At 40.5% G+C, this 18,998-nt stretch overlaps 1 protein-coding gene and 1 long non-coding RNA gene across 10 annotated transcripts in view; one reads left to right on the top strand and one right to left on the bottom strand.

The window, feature by feature from the left end:
* The window catches only part of Grik1 (glutamate ionotropic receptor kainate type subunit 1), a 400,993-nt gene extending 385,531 nt beyond the window's left edge, over positions 1 to 15,462 (bottom strand). For 6 of the 9 annotated variants that reach the window (XR_005491017.2, XM_006248053.5, XM_063270451.1 and 3 more), the window contains exon 1: positions 14,697 to 15,462. Coding sequence is in view for 8 of the 9 variants with exons in the window: in XM_006248053.5 (XP_006248115.1) it covers positions 14,697 to 14,814 (118 nt within the window). In the remaining variant the exon portion in view is untranslated. The remainder of the gene's footprint in view (positions 1 to 14,696) is intronic. The other 3 variants (NM_001111114.1, NM_017241.2, NM_001111117.1) reach the window with 1 other exon arrangement.
* LOC108352301 (uncharacterized) overlaps positions 1 to 18,998 on the top strand; it is a 159,162-nt gene that overhangs the window by 107,820 nt on the left and 32,344 nt on the right. The gene's annotated exons all lie outside the window — the stretch shown is intronic.

Consider the following 18,998-nt stretch of genomic DNA (forward strand, 5'->3'; position numbering starts at 1 on the left):
AAGGAGGCGAATGCACCCAAGAGGAGTAGACAGCAGGGAATAATCAAACTCAGGGCTGAAATCAGCCAAGTGAAAACAGAAAGAACCATACAAAAAAAAAATCAACAAAGCCAGGGGAAAATCAACAAGATAAATAAACCCTTAGCTCAGCTAATCAAAGGGCAGAGAGGCAGTATCCAAATTAACAAAATCAGAAAAGAAAAGGGAGCCATAACAACAGAACCTGAGGAAATTCTAAAAACTCATCAGATCCTACTACAAAAGCCTATACTCAACAAAATTAGAAATCTGGAGGAAATGGACAATTTTCTAGACAGATATCAGGTGCCAAATTTAAATCATGGTTGATAAACCATCTAAACAACCCCAATAACTACTAAAGAAATAGAAGCAGTCATTAAGAGTCTCCCAACCAAAAAAAAAAAAAAAAAAAGCCCAGATCCAGATGGGTTTAGTGCAGAATTCTATCAGACCTTCACAGAAGACCTAATACCAATACTGTCCAAACTGTTCCACAAAACAGAAACAGAAAGAACACTACCCAATTCATTCTATGAAGCCACAATTACTCTTATACCTAAAGCACACAAAGACCCAACAAAGAAAGACAACTTCAAACCAATTTCCCTTATGAATATTGATGCCAAAATACTCAATAAGATTCTCTCAAATGGAATCTGAGAACACATCAAAATGATCATCCATCATGATCAAGTAGGCTTCATCCCTGAGATGCAAGATGATTCAATATAAAGAAATCCATCAATGTAACCCACTATATAAACAAACTCAAGGAAATAAAACACATGATCATCTCATTAGATGCTGAGGAAGCATTTGACAAAATTCAACACCCCTTCATGTTAAGTGTCTTGGAAAGATTAGGAATTCAAGGCCCATACTTAAACATAGTAAAAGCAATATACAGCAAACCATTAGCCAATATCAAACTAAATGGAAACAAACTTGAAGCAATCCCACTAAAATCAAGGACTAGACAAGGCTACCCACTCTGTCCCTACATATTCAATAGTACTTGAAGTCCTATCCAGAGCAATTAGACAACAAAAAGAGGTCAAAGGAATACAAATTGGAAAGGAAGAAGTCAAAATATTATTATTTGCAGATGATATAATAGTGTAGTCAAGTGACCCCAAAAGTTCCTCCAGAGGACTACTAAGCCTGATAAACAACTTCAGCAAAGTGGCTGGATATAAAATTAACTCAAAGCAATCAGTAGCCTTCCTCTGTTCAAAGTATAAAGGCTGAGAAAGAAATTAGGAAAATGGCATTCTTCACAATAGTCAGAAATAATATAAAATACCTTGGTGTGACTCTAACAAAGCAAGTGAAAGATCTATACGATGAGCTGAAGAAATAAATTGAAGATTTCAGAAGATGGAAAGATCTCCCATGCTTATGGATTGGCAGGATTAATATAGTAAAAATGGCCATCTTGCCGAAAGCAATCTTCAGATTCAATACAATCCCCATCAAAATCCCAGGTCAATTCTTCACAGAGTTAGAAAGAGCAATTTGCAAATTCATTTGGAATAACAAATATTCCAGGATAGCCAAAACTATCCTCAAAAATAAAAGAACTTCTAGGGGAACCAACATCCCTAACCTCCAGTTGTATTACAGAGCAATAGTGACAAAAACTGTATGGTATTGGTACAGAGACCAGCAGGCAGAGCAATGGAATAGAACCAAAAACCCAGAAATGAACCCACACAAGTCTGGTCACTTGATCTTTGATAAAGAAGCTAAAACTATTCAATGGAAAAAAGACAGCATTTTCAACAAATGGTGCTGGTTCAGCTGGAGGTCAGCATGTAGAAGAATGCAAATTGACCCACTCTTATCCCCTTGTACCAAGCTCAAGTTCAAGTGGATCAAAGACCTCCACATAAAACCAGATACAATAGAAGGGAAATAGGGGAGAAGCTTTGGACACTTAAGCACAGGGGAACTTTTCCTGAACAAAACACCAATGGCTTATGCTTTAAAGTCTTTGATAGACAAATGGTACCTAATAAAATTGCAAAACTTCTATAAGGCAAAGGACACTGTTAAGAGGACGAAATAGCAACCAACAGATTGGGAAAAGATCTTTACCAATCCTATATTCAATGGAGGGCTAACATCCAATATATAAAAAGAACTCAAGAAGTTAGATCCAGAGATTCAAATAACCCTTTAAAAAATGGGCTACAGAGCTAAACAAAGAATTCTCAACTGAGGAATATTGAATAGCTGAGAAGTACCTAAAAAATGTTCAACATCCTTAGTCATCATGGAAATGCAAATCAAAACAACTCTGAGATTCTACCTCACAACAGTCAGAACAGCTAAGATCAAAACCTCAGTAGATGCTGGAGAGGATGTGGAGAAAGAGGAACACTCCTCCATTGTACATGGGATTGCAGACTGGTACAACCACTATGGAAATTAGTCTCGAGGAATATTGAACTGCTGAGAAGTACCTAAAAAAATGTTCAACATCCTTAGTCATCAGGGAAATGCAAATCAAAACAACCCTGCGATTCTAGTTCACACCAGTCAAAATGGCTAAGATCATAAGCTCAGGTGACAACAGATGGTGGTGAGGTTGGGGAGAAATAGGAACATTCCTCCACAGTTGGTGGGATTGCAAGCTGGTATAACCACTCAGGAAATCAGTCTGGAGGTTCCTCAGAAAATTAGACATAGTACTACCTGAGGACCTCTCCTGGGCATATACCCAAATGATGCTCCAACATATAACAAGGACACATTCTCCATTGTGTTCATAACAGCCTTATTTATAATAGCCAGAAGTTGGAAGAACCCAGATGTCCTTCAACAGAGGAATGGATATAGAAAATGTGGTACATTTACATAATGGAGTACTACTCAGCTACTAAAAACAATGACTTCATAAAATTCATAGGCCAATGAATGGAACTAGAAAATATCACCCTGAGTGAGGTAACCCAATTACAAAAGAACACAAATGATATGTACTCACTGATAAGTGGATATCAGTCCCAAAACTCAGATTACCCAAGATACAATCCACAGACCACATGAGGTTCAAGAACGAGAAAGAAAAAAAGTGTGGATTCTTCAGTTTTTCTTAGAAGGGAGAACAAAATACTCATAGGAGGAAATAAGGAGACAAGTGTGGAGCAGAACCTGAAGGAAAGGCCATCCAGAGACTGCCACACCCGGGGATCCTTCCCACAGTCAGTCACTAAACCCAGACACTATTGTGTAACTTGGATACCAAAACGTGCATGCTGACAGGAGACTGACATAGCGGTCTGCTGAGAGGCTCTGCTGTAGCCTTACAAATACAGAGGTAAATGCTGGCCAATCACTGAACTGAGAACAGGGTCCCAATGGAGGAGTTAGAGAAAGGACTGAAGGAGCTGAAGGGGTTTGCAACCCCATAGGAAGAACAACAATATCAACCAACTATACCCCCCCACTCCAGAGTTCTCAGGGATTAAATCACCAATCAAAGGGTACACATGGATAGACCCATAGCTCCAACTGCTTATGTAGCAGAGGAAGGCCTTGTTGGGCATCAATAAAAGAAACACTCGTAAAGGCTTGATGCCCCAGTGTAGGGGAATGCCAGGGCAGGGAGACGGGAATGTGTGGGTGTGGGAGCACCCTCATAGAAGCAGGGGGAGGGGGAATGGGATAGGATATTTTGGGAGGGGAAACCTGGAAAAAGGATAACATTTGATGTAAATAAAGAAAATATCTAATAATAATTTTTTTAAAGTATGTAGACAAGATACGGGGAGATGACTCAGCAGTTAAAGGCATTAGCTGGTCTTCCAGGGAACCTGGGTGACAACATGTCCCTGGATTCCTTCTGCAACCATGAGCCCTGACAAGATAATACTTTAACTTGCCTACCATATCCATTTTCTTTAAGGCACATTCTGGTTTCATTTTATGGGACTGTCCTGATTTTTAAAAGAGTGTAGATTGGTGTTGAGATCTCTGCATTGTGAAATTTTTATGCATTTTGTTTGCCAATTATTTTTCATTCATCTACATATAAACTTTCCCACTTATCAGACAAGTTTATGAGAAAAATGAAGGTGTTAAGAAAATAACAAGAAGGTGACTCAGGATATGGCCTGACTGTTGGGATCTCAGGCACTGTTAGCAACCACAGTTTCCTACTCAGATGTTAGAAAGGTGCTTTAAAGTTGTTGAGGACGTGGTTAAATACTCTTATTTTCAGTTATTTAAAAGTTTTGCATAACTTTATATATCATATAGAATATATTTTTTTAAAAAACCGATACAATTTTTATAGCTGTTCAAAGGAATTTCTGTATATTTCTCTTTCCTAAATGCTTGTGAGGCCAAGAATGTAATACTGTGTGTATGTATATGAGAACAAATGGTTGTCTAAAACATCTTTGTTCGATTTTCATTTTTTCTTTACGATATCTTCCCCATCCATTAGTCTTGTGCATCTATGGTAAACATTCCACAGAGGTAGTAAAGTATGATCAATCCATCTCAGCAGGATTGTAAACACATCCATGTAGTCTCTGTTCAATATAGTCAAAGAGATAATTCTTATGACCACAAGAATTTTGAATGCAAATGCAGCCTGAGGAAACATCAATTTGGCAATTGTCTCGTGACTCCCCATGCTTCCTTTCTCTGTCCTTTTGTCATCTGTAATCACAGGGAAGGTGTTCATTCTCACCCCCTCCCCTAGATATTCAAAATGCAGCTAATGTTTTGTGTGTGTGTGTGTGTGTGTGTGTGTGTGTGTGTGTGTGTGTGTGTGTGTGTATTTACCAAATAGAATATTTGAGGCACAGGAGAAAATGCAACTGGCTTATCAATATAAATGTGTTTAGATTTGAATATATATAATATTTTTATGTTAGTCTACACAATACAAAGATAATAATGAAGTTGGCAATATCATACATCATACTCTATGCATGTAATTACATAAAATCAGACAAATATTACATGCAGCATTATCTACTATAATAATGCATACAATTAATACACATGGTAAGGGTTGTATGCATTGCATTTTATACATTTAAGTATTAGTGTAAATGTTGTACAGCAAATAATCATGTACATGTTTGTTTGCATCTTAATTAGTATCTCTGTTATTTTATAAATGCATATAGATAGAGAAAGAGAGAGACAGAGACAGGTAGTGGTAGAGATGGTGGCTCTAATCACATTAGCTTTCTCTTTAAAACATCAGGCAACTACAGTGTAAAATTCTTTCACTGATGCAATTTTGCAAGTTTTGCCTCACAAAGGACCCAGAATTGAGGTGAGCGTGTGATAATAGATCAATCTCATTACCTTTGGACAGTTGGAGTCAAGGCTAGAGGAAGACGGAGCATAGACTGTGTTTCTAAGGTGAGACCCATCTGATGTCCAGTCAGGGGTGTGGACAGAGATACAATGCAGTCAACACCAAAACAGGGATCAAACTGGGGGAACACTGGTCTCACGGGTGGCCTGGAGGACTGTGTGCTCTCTAGAGAACTTTAATCTTTAAGACATTTGTATAAATACACATTGAAAGTTGACAGTGAACAGTTTGATATGACCCAGTGGAATTTTGGGCTCTTGTGCCTAGTTAAGTTTAATGACAGAAAAATAATACTAGTTCCACGTAATTGGCTCGAGACTATCAATGTCAGTCATAGCATAGCTGTATGTCTCCCTACAGTAATGCCTCAGTTCATCCAAAGGCACCAAGTGCAGATGTGCGCTGATGCCCCTGCTCACTACATCACCTTCAAGCTGATGGGCAGGGGAGTGACTTTCCTCAGAGATGTCATGACAAAGCAAGGAAGAAACCCTTAAAGCTGGAAGGACTCTTATTACAGCCAGCTTTCACCATGCCTATCTGCATGCAAATGACTGCTTCAATCACCTAGAATCTGAAGAATGGCTGCTTTATCCAATCATGTTTAAATTGGACAAGAGTAATGACAGGAATCAATGTGAAAGAAATATCCCCGATTCTCAGCCCTAACAAAATGAACACATTTTCCCCGTCTCTACTCACTGTAAGTTCTCTGTAAGTACAAAGAAATATAGGCAGCCATCGAGTGCTGAGAGCAAGAGAAATGGTCTTCCCTAGGGAAGAGCACACTACCTAATTATTTAATACCAAACATACATAATATAGACTACACTTATATATTTACGAATATCTACATGTGTACACATATATACATATATATTATGTGTACATTATTATATACATACACATACATGTATGTAACAAGAGAGACCAGAAATTTGAAAGATCAATGAGGGGAATACGGGAGTGTTTAGACGGAGTAAACGAAAGGGGGAAGTGATGTAGTTATATATGAATCTCAAAAAATAAGAGAAATAATTTAAAAAAAGAACAAATTGAATGTGACGTCATACCCTCAGGTCTGTATTATTCTATTAGTGTTTTCTATTTTAATGCAGAAATTGTTCGAAAGAACATATTTAGTGGCTTTTTCATAGTTTAAAGCTGTAAGATTGTTTTCTTTTTTTTCGGAGCTGGGGACCGAACCCAGGGCCTTGCGCTCGCTAGGCAAGCACTCTACCACTGAGCTAAATCCCCAACCCCGTATGATTGTTTTCTTAACCATTCTTTGCTGTTGAACATTTACAATGGTTTATAACGTGTCTTGACAGTGCAGGAAGCAAGTGCATAAATAGTTTTGTGGTTCAAGTGTATCCCAGGACGTAAAAGAACACAAACTATCCAGGATTCAAAAGGTAAAGATTGCCTTTCCACTTCAGAGATGGCTCTCATCATCGATCCACTGCTCACATCTTTTACAATATAAACATAGCAGGGCCCTCTGAATGCAGCTTATGTTTATAGATTCGCAAGTTTTATAAACTAATGTTTTAGAAGTAGTTTAAAATTTAAAAAAGGGCCAAGGAGATAATTCAGTTGTTAAAATGCTTCATAGATACTGTGTGTATGTGTGTGTGTGTGTGTGTGTGTGTGTGTGTGTATACATAGAGTATTATCTATGTGTAGTATGGTTATACACACACACATATGTATAATTAGAAGTATTTTAAAATTTAAAAAAAGGACCAAGGAGATAATTCAATTGTTAAAATGCTTCATAGATACTGTGTGTGTGTGTGTTTGCATGTGTGTGTACAGTATTCTCTTTGTATAGTATATATATATATATATATATATGTGTGTGTGTGTGTGTGTGTGTATTAATGTACACACACGCATGCACACATGCACGCACGCATGCAGCATTCTGGACCATGGGAGGTAGAGACAATCGAGTCTCCAATGCTTATTGGATAGACAGCCTTCAATTGGAGATCATCTCAAAAACTAAACAAACTTAACCATAAAAAAAGGTGGCTGAACCCTGGGTAATAATACCCAGTATAGTTGACCTCTGATCTACACACAAACACACACACACACACATACACACACACACACACACACACATACACACACACACACACATACACACATACACACACAAACACTCCCCCCCCACATGCATATCTTTGCACATATTACACATAATACAATAAAATGAACCTTCAGAGTTGCAACTGACTTCTCATTAAAAAAAAAAAGACCCGATTTTCACCATCCTTTTCCAATTTGAATTATGAAGTATTTTATCTGCTCTGGGAATTGAGTATCGATTTTTAAAGCATATTTAAGCTGTTTTGCTAAGGAAGGAATTCTTGCAAACAGATTGTTGTAAGTTTCCATTCAAGGACATCAGTACTTAACCACCTTTAACAGAGTATATTCCAATGCCTAAATCAATATTCATAGTTAAATTACACTTAATTAAATATGAAAAAAAACATGCAGTAGTTGAAAACCCAGAAGTTAATGACTAAGTCTCCATAATCTATTTGCAGAATTCTCAGGAAGACATATAGACATTTTTGTCTAAAAGTAGTTTTTATACAAAATTTATTTTGTTAATAATTTTCTAACATTTACTGCTGTCGTTTTTAATTTTGAGAAGATTCTTAGAAAACCCACTATTTAGCATACTATATGGAAGAGGATTTTTTTCTATTTCTCTTAATAGATTCACTTACATATCTTTTTGCACTGAGAGGAGGTAATTCCAGAAGTCCTGATATACTTTGAGACTTCTGGTTTTAATGTATTTTACTTCTTAATAAGGTTTTAATTTATCGAAGCAAGGAGTAAATAGCCCACAGAATTCTCACATACAGCAGTGTCTCACACACATCAATATACTCAATGACTCCTGTTATACACATCATGAATTACTGTGGCATATTTGTCAAAATTAAAGAGCCATTATAAATACTATAAATAATAAGTGTTGATTTTTATGCAAAGTGCTTAGATTTTACCTCACATCTTTTACAGTCTTTCATAAATCTTATGAGAATGCTACTTTACTTTTTTTTTCTCATTTTGTCTCAGTAAGTTTGTCTGTGGTGTGACTGTTCTATGGCTTTCCATGACCCTGTCACTCCTGATAAGTTATTGATAGTCTATATTGAAGGGAGACCTTGTGCTGGAACCTGTCTGCTCTTTTATCATCATTGGAGTCGGGAAAGACCAGATAGTCAAGATTCCTTTTCTACCACACTCGTTATGAAGGACTGGCTGCTATAGACTACAATGACCATCTTCCCCTGCCTCTCCAACCCTGCCCTCCTTGGGAAATTTGACTCTTTGCCTGCATTCAATGCAGATGAAACAGAGACCAACCAGTTGGCTTTTGTGTTCTTTTAACACATGGGTGGGGCTTGGGAAAGCACTTCCTCATTTTCACTGGGAGACGTTTCAGTGGTTGTGCATTGATTGCCATCCCTGGTTCTAGAACCATCCTTTGCTCTGAGGACTCTTGAGTGTCAGCTGCAGTTGCACAGGAAGCTCCTGGGACACCATTGTTTCAGGACTTCTCAGTTGACCAGGCTAGGAAAACCCTGTGTGTACGTTCTAAACTCTTTACAGATTGAGTTTTTTATCAGCTGTTAAAGAAAATGGATGTTCTGCCTTAACATTGACTGTTCTGGAATTTGTTCAGGATACTAAATAATTCACTTTAATCCATTCTCTTTTGCATCATTAAATGAAACTAGTGAGTTATAATGACACCCTATTCTCCAAATTAATAAAAATTAATCATCAGTTTTCTACAAAATAAAGCAAACCTGGGAGTCTGATCCCCAAAACCCATATGGCTAAAGGGGAGATATTATGTATAATGTCCCAGAATGCTACCCCACTTCAGTAAGTAAGTATATGTTGAAAATTAAGGTCTGATTTTTAGTCATACATTATAATGAACCCTAGTTTCTGAATCTCCCTTAGAGTCTCTCTAAAAATGAAACATAAAAAAGGAGTGCGGAAAGTGAAATATACTTAGGAAGGAGCAGGACTTTGTGTCTGAGTTTCAGAAGTGCTGAAATTTTATTTTGTTTTCATTCCTTTGGTCAATATTTCTTCTACCATGTTCTAGATTCATACGTTCGGTGGGACACTGATACTTGTGATGCAACAAGAAATTGGGGTCCTTTCAGGTTTAAACAGAAGATAAGTGGTTTTGTGATTTTATTTCTCTGAAAGGTTTCAATGTATTTGTAATGTGTATATGCAAATAGATTTCATGATTCCTGAAGCAACGTCAACTTTGCATACTAGATCAGAGAAAGAGATTGTTCTAGATTACAGACCTCCTGCCCTGTTCACTAATAAAATGAGGATGTGTCTTCATTGACTTTCATAACCTCCCATGCAATGTGCAGAGGTTACTGCAATTCACCTTTACTTCAGATCTACAAGTCTGTAACTAATCTTCAACTGGTTGACCAGTTTTAAAATGGCAGTCAGATATATGAATCTCCTTCTTGGATTTCTTCATCTCTGTCTTCTGATACAAATAGACTTTACAAACTTGGGGTTATATGAATGAGAATATGGAAAACAGGGAGGACTGGGGTAAAGCTGCCACTGTCTCTGATGCTCTTCTTCAGATCCATGCCAATCAACCATGAAATGAGCTAAAAAAAATGTTTTCTAGGCATACGTGTGTATTTCCTCTCCAATCTGATAACATTTATTGAATGTTTCCTAAAGGGAGCATGCTTCCTTGCTGCTAACAACATCAAATATAAGCCTTACCCATTCTCTGTCACATCCAATCATCTCACGGAAACAGTCTAGACCTCCTACATTCTATTAGAACATGGTATATGCATATATGTCGGAGCATACGCAAACCCATAAATATTTCACCTGAGTTTAATGCAAGAACTTAAAAAAAAAAAAAGAGCTACCTTCCTGGTCACATGTTTCTAACAGTTAGCGTTATGATTTAGTGAGAGTCTCCAAAGCACAGTGGTTCCCAATGAAAACGAGATCACAAACCACAGACAAAAAGCCCAAGTTGAGAGGAACGTGGTACGAACATCAGGCTCACAAAGTCAGTTTCATTCTTAAAACCAATACAGGGAGAAGAACAAGACAAATGATCGTCTGACTTCAGGAGTGTGCTAGAACCAGCTCGCAACTCCACTGTTTTGTTTTTTTTTTTGTTTGTTTGTTTGTTTTGGGTTTTTTTGTTTTTTTGTTTTGTTTTGTTTTGTTTTGTTTTGTTTGTTTGTTTTGCACTGAAATAGACCTTCAGGATTCTTTCCAGGACTAGCTGGTGTGAAGGCCAAAAAACTTCCCAAAGTGCCGGTGTCTCTGGAAGTGTGAATCTGTTTAATGTAAGCAGGTCTTTTTAACACAAGAACAAACTCCCTTCTCGACTCCTTTTCCAAGTTTGGCAGCACGAACTACTTATGCTCTATGCATTTTCAGGCCGTAATGCGACCCTTCTCATCTACAGAATAAAGCACACCATTGGCAGTACATGGGCTGATGATTCTACAAAGGTTTGAAAATTTTAAAAAAAAGTTTAATGAAAGGTAAGATAACAGCGGGTATTAAATTGCTACAATATAAGCTTCAAGGGCAATGCATGCCTATCCTTTTGGTTTATGGTTGTATGACAGTTGAGAATAACTCATTGGATCTATGTCGTATGAAGAAGGCATAGGGACACCTGTTTTTAGTAATCTCTATCATTTGACTGCCTCCCCCAAATAAGGATAATTTTAAATATCTGGTGTTTGCACTGTCGTCGCAGCATCAAAATACGACAATACAAACCCAAATGGGAACTTTGGGTATTGGCCTGTTAAGGTCTTTTAAAAATGGTGCTACAGACGTAAAACAAACAATTGACATAAAACAAATAAATTGGGCCTCTTAGAATACAGAATTTTCACTGCAGATCGCCGCTTCATCATATAAATGCTCACATGTCTCTTTTTATGTGAGACATCTAACTACCTGGTTTTCGATGTTGCGTAACTGCTTTGTTGTAAGCTGCAGAATTGGTATTTAACTGTCCTGTGTGCGATACGAGGACCAGACGCGAATACTGATAGCTCCAGGTGAGGGATTTAGACTTGGAAGTACTAAATGCTTTAGAAAAACAAAGCGCATTAGAATTTAAGCCTAGGATTCTAAAAAAAAAAATGTCACCCATAAAATTAAGTTAAAAGCAAACCACAACAATAATGCGATTGACCCCCAACCACTCCGTAAAGGCCCCTCGTATGCTATCTCGTGCCCTGTTCCTATTAATTTTCATTAACGGGGCACCGCCGGTCCTGTTAGCTTTAACTTGACATCTCACACACAATCACAAAGGCCTGCGGAGAGTGGCTAACTCTCACTGAGACACACACCCAGTAAGTGACGGAGGTGGGACCCGAGCCTACACATGTTCCGCCAAGTCCTGTTTCAGAAGCTTGGCCACCCCCTTTAGTCCCTAGCTTTCCCCTCACGTTCCTGACTGCTGAAAAGACGGACTGAGCGTATCGGTAAATAAAGCTTCCTGTTACTAATAGAAAGGACTCTTCCCCTTTCCGCCCGCCCACATGGGGTATTTCCCCCACGGATGGAGCCGTACTACGTTTGGATATTTTAGAGGGTGCCGATGATGGTGAGGCTCACAGGCTAGCTAAACGTTTATGGTGGCTAACTGCTTTCTGATGTATACCGGCATACAGAAGAGAAGCTGAACTGACTCCAGCTAGTGATACGTTTCAGGCTCATTTTACATCCTCTGTAGGATGCCGGAACAGTTCCTCGATGCAGCAGTGACATTCAGGGTGCCGCACTCTACGGGATTCCCTTTGTGGTTTCCCAGCTTATATGAGATTACCGATACACTCATATTCCAAGACATATCCTCCACAGACCCGTGCTAGAACCTGACGTGTATTCATTTTCAGTAACTCCTAAGATCCCATGTGTGAAATTTATTCTAAATTTGCACTTTCCTCAGTTGCTAAAGTTTGAGCAGCTACTCCAAGAAAGCTCCGAAGCGCCATTTGGCTGCCTTTTCCATATGAAGGCAATTAGAAGCGTCTGGCTTTTATCCTGAACTTTAAGACCGTTTAAAATTGAGCAAACGCGTACATTGATAATCAGGAGTCTCTGTTGGCTGACTGGGAACTTGGCGGGTTGTTGGGAAGAGAAAGGAGATGAAAGTGGATACGATTTCATTTCTTCTTCTCACACACAGAGTTTTGTTTAGTTCTCCCATTCCCTTGATATTTCGCATCCAACAGTGGGCTTGACTGACAAGAAACTCACTGTGAAAGGCAGGTTCCCTCTGAGACAATGCTGGTTTCCATGGTGCTGAATTTTGTCATTTAGAAGCTATGTGTGGGTCCTTACATACAGAGTGCCAGTGCCCATGCCAACAACAGGTCACACAGGGCTATAGAAGGGAGACAAGTGCGCCGCATATAAACTCCAGCTGTGTGCCTCGTATAAGCGCTAGCACATGCAATGTTCTTTCCTACTCTGTAGCTTATATTTAAAGGAAAGAAACTTGATTGTTTTGTGGTAAATGTCATAAGGTCAGTGAGGGATGTTGGTTTCATTTTGAAAACAACTTTCGAACAGCTGATTGTGGTTGCTTAGGACTCTGCAAGCCATTTCTAACCCAAGGTTGTCATTTTCAAGATGCAGAACAAAAAAAAAAAAACAAAAAAACAAAAAACAAACAAACAAACAAACAAAAAACACCTATTAAGTTAATAGCCCCTGGAAACTGTTACACATTTTCATTACTTTGTCTTCTTCCCATTATTGTTTTACTAAACCAAGAACTGACAGCATCCCAAGTCCAGTCTTGAATTTCTTTTGGGCAACGATTGTTTTATTATAATCAACTGTGATTCTTTACCAACCGTTTGGAAATCTATCATTACAGAGTCTAAACGGTGTAATACATGAACATTTCCCTCCACAGTCTAGAAGAAACATGTAAAGTTTGTGCTTGGGATTTTTCCTTTCCTTAAAAACTACACGTTCTGTGCCTAGAGAAAACGCCCTTCAAACAGTAAGTTTAGTTTTTGGAGTGGGGGACATATTCAGTGCAAAAGTAAGTAAACAAGCCGTAGGTTCAGAATTTTTCTGAGGGTCTCACTAGTTGAAGTAGTCACTGAGGGACCTGGATGGCTTAGGAGCCTCACTGTGAACTGCTCTGCAAGGTGCCACTCAATCAATTCTTCGAAAGAGTATCGGTTGTAAACCTTGGGGTCGTGAGAGATGGGGGAAGCCGGGAGACCGGTCAGCAGTCAACACTTCTCCTAATGGCTCTCCCTCTACTAAGAGTAGGGACTGATAAGGCACTCCGAAAATTAAAATACAGAACCTACAGTAGTTTGAAAGGAAAAACTTTGGAGGTTTGTCAGTGCCCAAAGCCTAGACCGCCACTGACCAAATCTTGGCAGTGAGGCTGTGCACGCAGCTACATGAGTCCACAATGGCCATTCTGTTAGAAACGCTGGCCTTCGGCTCTGTGACACCGCAGGATTTCTATCTTTAGTGTTCTAGTAGTCTCTTTTTAATGTCTTTGGAGGTTTAAGCCTAAGCTCTCCTGGAAGTTGTCTGGTTTGGGGGATTAGAAGACATTGAGTAGCAAGCAGATGGGTAAGATTGGGCAGGGAAAGGAAACTTTAGTAGTCACTGACCATCCTCCCATCTCCTTCCGCCCTCCAGCTCTCCAGTGGACACCTTCAGACTTTCTAGACTCCGTACAAAAGAACGCAATTTAGAGATGAAAACTTGAAGGCTTTGGGCTAACATGCTGTGTGATATATTCCCGTGGAGCTAATGGTTCGGGGATTCTATTGTTAAGGCTCTGGCATGCTTTTCTGTAATCCGGACTAGTGGACTAGTGGACATCCACTTAGGCACCTGGAAGAGAGATTTCACCCCGCCTCCAATCGCCCAATTCAAGTGGTCAAAGGCGCGCGCGTGACTTGGTGGTAGAGTAGGAGCCAGCTCAGTTGAGCCTGGTTCCCTGCACTATTGCTCGGGTTCTTAGATCTCTGATTGAAAAACCCGCCAACCATACATTCCCGGAAAGCCTGTACCTGTCAGAAGGGAAGCAGTGACGGACTCCGGCTTTAGTGGGAAGCTCTGGGTGCTCAGTGGCCCCCTTCTCCCCAACTCCCATCCCCGCACCAGCGCGCACTGCCTCGCCCGGGGCGCGCAGAGCCTTCGCGGGTCACAGAGAGCGACCGCGACCCCTGGAGCTCATGGCTTGGAGCGCTTCCGCGGGCTCACTCACCGATCCTGAGCACTTGAGGGGAGGTCTGAGGGAGGATGTAGCACAGGAAATAGAGGAGTGTCCAGCTGGTGTCCCTGGTCCAGAGCCCGGGTTGGATAAGGACTGTGCTGCGCTCCATCTTTCAAGCTTCTTAATTCATGCCGAAACCCAGTTGTGGCCTCACGCCCGCAAGATGCACCCAACTTGGGCTGGGTCCCCGCCTCATCCTCCCGGAATGCTCCGAGTCTGCACACCGCGCGCTCTCTGCTCTCAGGAGAGCGAGGTGGAGGGAACAAGCGTGGGGACGTGAAGCGGGCTTCCTAGAGCGAGCTGCTTGGGGCTTCTTGCACCGGTCGTTAGCCCATCACTGCTCGTCCTCCTCCTCCTCCATGGGCTGCATACCTCCAAGAATCGGCAGGATTCTGCTCCTGGAGCCCAGAGACCAGCTGAGGAAAGTTGCTACCTCGGTTTGCTGTAACGTCTCACTCATTCGTCCTCTGGTCAGATGCAGAAGTGATGGGTGGGGGAGTGGGGAGAGGGTTCAGGGTGCAGTGAGGAAGAGAGAAAAAGGGGGAAGATGACACCCAAGGAGACAGGGAACTGGGTGAATTGGTGCAGCGCTCAGACCAGGCAGGATGAGCTCCAGCAGGTTTACTGTGATAGAACCCCGGCTTTTGCTTGTTTCTCAGTCCTGCTTTCCCTCCTCCCCTTTTGGCCCCACCCTTTATTTACTGCCCGCCCCAGCCAACCCTACTAACCCAGCCAGACACACTCAGTAGCGCGCATATTCTCGCGCACGAGCTCGCGGACACACACACACACACACACACACATACACACACACACACACACACACACACACACACACACACTTTCACAGTGCACTCACACATGCAGCCACTGTCCCTCAACTTTGCGCTGTGGTGCTGGAAAGTCTATTGAGTCTTGCATCCCCAAGACGGATCAAATCTAATCTATTGGTCCCTAGGCAAAGGGAGTTCTGCTATCCCCTGTAAATGACAACCTTATACCTAGGTTCCTATAAAGGGAATCTTAGAAATGCCTAGCACGTGATAGGAAATAACAACCTCAGAGGGTAATATTTAAAAATTACCAGAGTTTCCATTTTTAACTCTGAAAAGAATGAAGAGAAAGGAAGAGGAGGAGGAAGAAGAGGGAAAAGAAATAGGTACTCTTCAGCCTTTTAAGATTATAGCGACTCTTCCTACTTGGACAGGGCATAATGTCTTGAAAATTGCTTCCATTTACAAGAGCAGAACTGAGAAGAGGCCCGCAGCTTTTCTTAATTTCTTTTGACTGTCACATTGGCGCACTGGAAGTAGGCTATTTTAACAATGTAGGTTTAGAGACCATTTCTCCGTAGGACAAGGACACTTCCCTTGGGAAATCAGCGTTTGCTCATGTTGGCTTAATTTCCTATGAGCTTTCTGGGGAATGTTCCATATAAATGTTTGCTGGTTCTGTATGAACACCTCAAGGTGTTCTTTTTTTTCCTAAGTAGGGATTTGGAAAGTTGATCTAAATTGAGTTAATTCATAATAGAAACACTTGTAATTATATGAGCCCAGAAAGTGAAAAGATTACAAGAGTAGTGTGTCTTAAAATTCACTTAATCCACAAGTGCACGTTGAATGGCAGAGACTCTGTTACCTGAAGAATTTGTCATGAGAAAAACCACACTCTCTTTTCTAAGGAGAGGCTTTAGTGTCACTGCGGGAGGCTAGTAGGTCAAATTGTATGTGTACTTCTCCATTTTTCCAGATGAGAGTTGAGGAAATAAAACAGGTACTCCAATGAGATGATTTATGTAAATTTAGGGGAGCACCTTACCAATGAAAAGGATCAAGGACATAAATGGCTGTGGCCAGAGACATGAAGCTCTTGTATTGAAGAAAGAGGGCCTTCTTTGTGTTGGTTAACTGAGAAGAAAAGTAAAAGTAAGAATAGGAAATAGAATTTTAAAAAATCTTCAACTTATTTCAAACTGTTTCTAAAATCAGATAGAAACAAAGACAAGATCTTCCCCAAAAGTCAGCTATAGTCTCCATTACCCATCCATTTCTCCATCCAACCATCCATTCATCCACCCACCCAACCATCCATCCATCCAACCATCCATCCAACCACCCATTTGCCCATCCATCCATCTACCCACCCACCCACCCATCTGCCCATCTATCCATCCATCCATCCATCCATCCATCCATCCATCTACCCAACCATCCACCCATCTGCCCATCCATCCATCTACCCACCCACCCATCTGCCCATCCATCCATCCATCCATCCATCCATCCATCCATCCATGAAATGAATATTTATTGAGGAACTACTTTTTAATGTAACGTTGTGACAAGCCTTGAACACACAACAGGAATATGGTTTCTGCTAGCAAACACATAGAAACATATAGAAATGTGGGTCCTGGGACTGTAGCTCAGTGATAGAACTCCTACCAGGAGGTACATCAGGCCCTAAATTCTCTCTCATACATATATAGTCAGTTTTAGAAAGCCATACCATGGGTGCAAAGAAAAGAAGGAAACTGACCTCATTTAGGACTTTGTGAAAGACTGTCATCGTATTGATTCTTTGATCAACAACTGGTAAATATTTCTGAAAGTGAGAATGAAAATTAAAAAGCTATCAGCTTATTTTTAAACTTAACACATTTTAAACACATCTAGTCATTTACTGTTCTTGATCTATCCAGAGCTGAGGAATAGTAGGTGAGATACTGCATTACACAGAATTCTTCCTGTCTTAAGAAAATGCAGGGACAGAGAGTGGAGCAGAGACTGAAGAAGAGGCCATTCAGAGACTGCCCCACATGGGAATCCATCCCACATGCAGACACCAAACCCAGACACTATGGTTGATGCCAGGAAGTGCATGCTGACAGGAGGCTGATACAGCTGTCTCCTGAGAGGCTCTGCCAGATCCTGACCAATACAGATGCAGATGCTCGCAGCTAATCATTGGACTTATAACAAGGACCCCAATGGAGGAATTAGAGAAAGAACTGAAGGAGCTGAAGGGGCCTTATCTGTCATCAATGGGAGGGCAGGCCCTTGGTCTTGTGAAGGCTTGATGCCCCAGTGTAGAGGCAGTGAGGTGGGTGTGAGTATGTGGGTGTGGGAGCACCCTCATAGAAGCAAGGTAAGGGGGATGGGATAAGGGGTTTGAAGAGGGGAGACTGGGAAAGGAGGTAACATTTGAAATGTAAATAAATAAAATATCCACTTAAAAAAGATCTTAACAACAACAACAACAAAACCCAGAGAGAATTAAGTTGGTTTCTGACCAACTGTTTTGTTCTAGGTTTTTAGAACTTTCTAGTTGTTTTTTTCCAAATCAGTTAAAAACAAACAAACAATAAAACCCTCCTGTTGTGTGCGTACTCATTTCTAGATTTCTCCTTACCTTGGTTTACATAGACCTTATCTGTGAGGAAAACTCCCATGACTATAGCCAAAGGGAAAAGTGGGACAGTATTATATTCCACTTTTGAGTGGAAAGCAAGACAGGGAAAGGGTATCCCATATAGTTCCCTCGGATTGTCATATCCTTATGGAAAGACTCAGAAAACTAAGCCGTCTAAAGACCTAAGTGGAAGGGACAAGGATGTGACCTTTTGTGGGAAACTTGTTCTGAATGGCTGTTGCCAGCAGAAGGCATGCAAAGCAGTGACAATTCAACCTTAGGTTTCCACTCCCTCTGCATAGATGTAAAATGCATGTTACTCAGCATAACAGAATCAATCTGACTGCTACACTCTCCAAGCTGTAATACCCTTATATCTAACATGAAAGTAATAATACAAAGAGTTATTGGAGCATTAAGCCACAGTATAAGAGTTATTTCCCACGGACCCTATTATTCCTACTCACAATATATGTGAGTTCCTGGCTACATTCCGACTAAAGGGATCCATACCTACACTCCATTTTTAGTGTAAACATGTCCCAGAGAACAATGCCCAGGACATTTTGTCTGCTACAAAGTAAATGAATAAAACTGGTTCAATTAATAATGTGATAGTAACTGGTCCCGCCTGTTTTGATGCCATTGCAAGAAATTTTAGTACCCTTCAAATGTGCAACCTTTAGGAGATGAGTGAAAATTTCCCTCTTATTGTTAGAGAGAAATTGGATCCTGCAGGATTCGTAAAGAATCCATGGCTCGCTTAAGGTACTTTTCAGTATCATCTATAGGATTCTGTAACGTGCAACGCTGAAATTTATCCCCTTGTTAAAATGCTTCTCTCTGCCAGTCATGCACGTGGGCTTGTGGTGCTGAGCT

Source organism: Rattus norvegicus, chromosome 11 (assembly GCF_036323735.1).
Source record: "Rattus norvegicus strain BN/NHsdMcwi chromosome 11, GRCr8, whole genome shotgun sequence".
Classification (NCBI taxonomy): Eukaryota; Metazoa; Chordata; class Mammalia; order Rodentia; family Muridae; genus Rattus; species Rattus norvegicus.